This window comes from Cyprinodon variegatus, unplaced genomic scaffold (genome assembly GCF_000732505.1).
Source record: "Cyprinodon variegatus isolate N-32 unplaced genomic scaffold, C_variegatus-1.0 Scaffold1184, whole genome shotgun sequence".
Taxonomy (NCBI): Eukaryota; Metazoa; Chordata; class Actinopteri; order Cyprinodontiformes; family Cyprinodontidae; genus Cyprinodon; species Cyprinodon variegatus.
In genome coordinates this window covers 130,061-135,391 of record NW_015151637.1, presented here as the reverse complement: position 1 = coordinate 135,391, position 5,331 = coordinate 130,061, and the positions used below count along the sequence as shown (strand labels likewise).

The 5,331-nt window shown below is 34.5% G+C and overlaps 1 protein-coding gene across 1 annotated transcript in view; it reads right to left on the bottom strand.

Annotated features, from left to right (window-relative positions):
• Positions 1-5,331, bottom strand: part of LOC107101993 (butyrophilin subfamily 2 member A2-like) — a 29,422-nt gene that overhangs the window by 19,327 nt on the left and 4,764 nt on the right. Inside the window, exon 2 of the mRNA XM_015401101.1 lies at positions 4,545-4,865. Coding sequence (XP_015256587.1) covers positions 4,545-4,865 — 321 coding nt within the window. The remainder of the gene's footprint in view (positions 1-4,544; positions 4,866-5,331) is intronic.

The following is a 5,331-nucleotide window of genomic DNA, read 5'->3' as shown; positions in this document are numbered from 1 at the left end:
TGGGATTAACATGAAACAAGATGATTCCCATCATTCACATGTTAAACAGGTTTCTAGGGTTACCCTTTTTTAAAATTATAATATAGTCCAAATTTCAATGATCCTGACTAGGAGTGATGTGGAAATCCTCTCCATGTATACTTCAGGACTGGACTATTGTAATTCTTTATCATATGAAAGTAAAACAAAATGCAGTGAAAAGGCTTCATTCTATCAAGCGATGTGGCTGCAAGGGTTGAGATCAAAATCTGAGAAACAGATTATATTTCTCCTATTTAAGCTTATCTTCACCACTCTCTGTTAATCAAAAATATTCTTCACACATATATTTAAAGCATAAATTATCAAGCTCCATCTTATATCAAAGATCTGATTATTCCATATGTTCTTAAGAAATCTCAGACTGCAGATTTACTGTTGGTTTTGAACATTTTAAAAACTATACTGGGAGGATGATCTGTTGAGGAAAAAAAGACAGGAATATCCCTTTAAAGTTCTTAGTGATCATTGGACACTGGGACACGTCTAAGGAGCATTCCTGGGTTAAGATTATTGCACCGGGACATTAAGTAAGACTCTGAGTTTCAGACCAATTTTCTTATTGCAGTTTTCTTTTTTTTTTTTTGAAGATGAATGCCCTGCTCTCTAACCCCCTGCCTACGTTAGCATCAGGCCTCCTCCAGTAGAACCAGCTACCAACCTTAGACTGGAGGTAGACCCCTTGTCAAGCTTCTAAACTTGGCTATTCAAATGTATATATTTTTTCTATTATTTCAGCTCTAAACTTAACGTTTTCTTTGTTGTTTTTTCTCTTAATAAAAGCTACACCTGGTCTGCTCTTCTGTTTATTTGTGACACCTTCCTGCAGGGGGCGCTACAGCAGCATCATCTGAGCTACTGCTGTCAGTAACTTAATGTCCCCATTATATAGCTGATACTCTTGGCTCTGTGCTTTTAGTGTTTAGTGAAAAATCTGTTTAGCTTTTACTGTGATGGATTGTATTTGCTGTATTTTCTCCTTTAAGACTTGGAAACCAGCTGATAGATCATCTGCTCTGCTGTTTTTCTCATATATAAAGCGTCTCAGGGAGCTACTAGTGTTAATAACTGTGTGTATGCTCTGTCCTCTCAAATCTACGACGGAGTATTAGGGCCACACATGAAGAGAAAAAATATTTTTGCCATGACGAGATTAAGCTCGACATGTCGACTTTAAAGTCGACATGTCGATATTAAACTCAACATTTCGAGAATAAAGTTGAAATGTCATGTTGAGTTTAATCTCGNTTTTTTTTTCTCATTTTGTCTCTCATAGTTTAGGTATATCTATGATGAAAATTACCGGCCTCTCTCATCTTTTTAAGTGGGAGAACTTGCACTATTGGTGGTTGACTAAATACTTTTTTGCCCCACTGTATATGAATGATCAGTGTGAAGAAATGACAAGAATTACCAACACAATGCAAGATATAGTCCTTGACCCAAGAGGAGTAAATGCTGCATTTCACTGACTTAATGCATCATTGACTTAATGCAAATGAAAAACCTTTTAAATAACTTAAAAACATCAACCGAACTTGACAAGATTGTTTGACTAGATCTAGGATAAAAAGACTTGGAATCTCTCTACAAAACAGCTAGACTCTGATTAAGTCTAGCTGTTTTGTAAAATGACACATAATAAATATCGCAAATCAGAGCTATATAGACCATCTAAACTAAATTGAAAGTCTGGCTATTTCATTAGAAGGATATTTGCATCTGTTCAAATAACAGGTAGCAGGTCTAAATAGCATGACTAATTATTTTTAGGTCTCTAGTATCTGGGCCAAGATGGATGAAGGGCAAAATATAAAAAAGGTAAATAAAATGAAGAGGAAGAAGAAAATATGTCACATCATTAATGTATAATTACAGATTATAACTCAAAATAAAAGAGTAAATGACTATAGTTTTTAGGTATTTCCTCTTTTATGGATATAGATAGCGCTGTGCTTCAATTCTATGATGACATGTAAGCTGGTTTTCAGTTTTATTTACTTGTACCCCCATACTTCCTCTAATTTCAATTTGTTAAATATACATTTTTTTTAAATCAAAGCAGAAAAATGCTTTATATTGAATAAATTTGGCTTTTGTGGAGGGTATTCTTGAGTTTGTGGGAATAAATCCTGTTTCATAGTGAACAAGTTTGACTTGAATTTTGAGGTCATTACTATTTTTTAGTCGATAAGTGTCCCACAACAAAAATAAACTCACCAACAGTAAGCTCAATAAGCCGCTGGTGCACTGGAGCTTTTCCAGGTTGGTTAATATGCAAACAGGTGTATTTCCCACTGTCTGAAACTTTTGCTCCCTGGATTTTTACAGAAGCATCTCCAGACTTTAGATCTTCTGAAAAACGAGCGACCCGGTCTTTAAACTTTGGATCCTCAACTGTAAGATCCTCCTTTCCGAAATCAAAATGAAAAACATCATTGTCATCTTTTTTCCACTCAATGCGATGACCTGTAATGTCTGTCCCAAAAGAACAATTTAGGATGATATCCTCATCTTCTTTGATGGTAATCTTGATAGAATCTGAAAAAGAAAAACAATGCATCATTCAGCAGCGTTCAAACAGTCTTCAGAATTAGTCTGAAACAACAGCTCTTTAGCATTTAACAAAAAGAAAGAGTTGGTTTTATATGTGGTTTGTTCCTTTTTCCCTAATAAAGGGAAAAAAAATAAAACAGTCTGTGGTGTTTTATAAATGTTTGTGTTTATGGCTTGCAAGTGTCCACAGATTAAAGCTTCACACCTAACCAGGAGAAGAAAAAAATACAGAGCATGAATCTTTTCAGTTTTTCGTAAAGGTTACCCTGAAATATTTACGGTATTATTTTATGTGGGTAGGGATTGTGACACAATCCCTTCCCACATAAATCATATTAACTATTATTACACCTCTGGATAAAATAAATCGAGTTAGATAAACAATTCCAAATAGATAACCGTTATAGAGAAAAAATAATCTATACAATGGATTAAATAAGGTTAAATTTTTATTTCCACAATTTTTTTTAGGAATGCCCTCATTTTAACTTCCTTTATGATACCAACATAGAATTTTTTAACAGTAACCAATGGTGATTTTGACCCGATATAATATCAGGACAAATCATAGTTACATTTAATACTAGTCTCCTAAATGGGTTGATGGAAAATGCTTGATCAAGTGATATTACTGAAACAGGTGACTGCAGTCATCAGCAATAGGTATAGGGACTACTGACCCAATTATTATTCACCAATGTGTTATATAAACTTTTAACACAAGCAGAGTGTTTTTATCAGCTTGCTCATATTGGAGAATGTAAATCCAGGCTGATATTCCGATATTTTTTGGCTAATATTGGGCTGATTTCAGATATCTTTTTTTCTCATTCTATTATATAAATATTCACAGAACTTATGAACACTTTAAGCATTAAAACTGGTTGTAGANGAGTTTAATCTCGTCATGGCAAAAATATTTTTTCTCTTCATGTGTGGCCCTAATACTCCGTCGTACAAATCCATAGTCACTCATGGTAGATGACTTTTAACACAGATACCAACAAAACCAGAAACTTTTAGGGGATTTTTTTTTCTTTTACAATGGTTACATGTATGATCAGTGTGAAGGAATGACAAGAATTAACAACACAATGCAAGTTAGAGTCCTCTACCCAAGAGAATTAAATGCTGTATTTCACGGGCTTAATGCATGATTGACTTCATGCAAAAGAACCTTTTAACTAACTTAAAAACATCAACTTAACCTGACTAGATTGTTTGATATCTAGGATAAAAAGACTTGGAATCTGTCTACAAAACAGGTAGACTCTGATTAAGTCTAGCTGTTTTGTAAAATGACACATAATCAATATCACAAATCAGAGCTATATAGACCATCTAAACTGAATTGAAAGTTTGGCTATTTCATTAGAGGGATATTATCATGTCGTCACAGAACAGGTAGCAGGTCTAAATAGCACAACTAATTATTTTTAGGTCTATAGTATTTGGGCCAAGATGGATGAAGGGCAAAAGTTAAAAACGGTAAATAAAATGAAGAGGAAGAAGAAAATACGTCACATCATTAATGTATAACTACAGATTGTAACTCAAAATAAAAGAGTAAATTACTATAGTTTTTAGATGTTTCCTCTTTTATGGATATAGATAGTGCTGTGCTTCAATTCTATGATGACATGTAAACTGGTTTTCAGTTTCATTTACTTGTTCATCCCCATACTTCCTCTATTTTCAATTTGTTAAATATAATTTTTTTTTAAATCAAAGCAGAAAAAGGCCTTATATTGAATACATTTGGCTTTTGTGGAAACCATTCTTGAGTTTCTCGGTTTTTGTGGGAATTAATCCTGTTTCATAGTGAACCAATTTTACTTGAATTATAAGGTCATTTTATCCTCCTGTAGACAAATAAGTTCTAATCAATGAATAAAAATCAATTCTTATTTTTTTAGTCGATAAGTGTCCCACAACAAAAATAAACTCACCAACAGTAAGCTCAATAAGACGCTGGTGTACTGGAGCTTTTCCAGGTTCGTTAATATGCAAGCAGGTGTATTTCCCACTGTCTGAAACCTTTGCTCCCTTGATTTTAATGGAAGCATCTCCAGACTTGAGATCTTCTGAAAAACTAGAGACCCGGTCTTTAAACTTTGGATCCTCAACTGTAGGATCCTCCCTCCTGAAATCAAAATAAAAAACATCCATGTCATCTTTTTTCCACTCAATGCGATGACCTGTAATGTCTGTCCCAAAAGAGCAATTTAGGATGATATCCTCGTCTTCTTTGATGGTAATCTTGATAGAATCTGAAAAAGAAAAACAATGCATAATTCAGCAGTGTTCAAACAGTCTTCAGAATTAGTCTGAAACAGCAGCTCTTTAGCATTTACCAAAAAGAAACCATTGGTTTTATATGTGGTTTGTTCCTTCCCTAATAGAGGAAAAAAAATAAAACAGTCTGTGGTGTTTTATAAATGTTTGTGTTTATGGCTTTCAAGTGTCCACGGGTTAAAGCTTCACACCTAACCAGGAGAAGAAGAAGAAGAAAAACGGCGTTTCCCTTTAAGTTATAAAATAATTCAGACCCATTTTCTTCCTACTGCTGGAGAAATACTGCTATATGACGTAATGGCGAGCTGTCCATGGTATCATAGACTGATGGAGACTGGCACTAAGCCACCACCGCCCACCAGTCTCTATCAGAGCCTGTGACTGAGAGGCAGGCGGTTATTGCTGCCACAGTAAAGCAGAGCTCAAGGAAGGTCAAAGGAA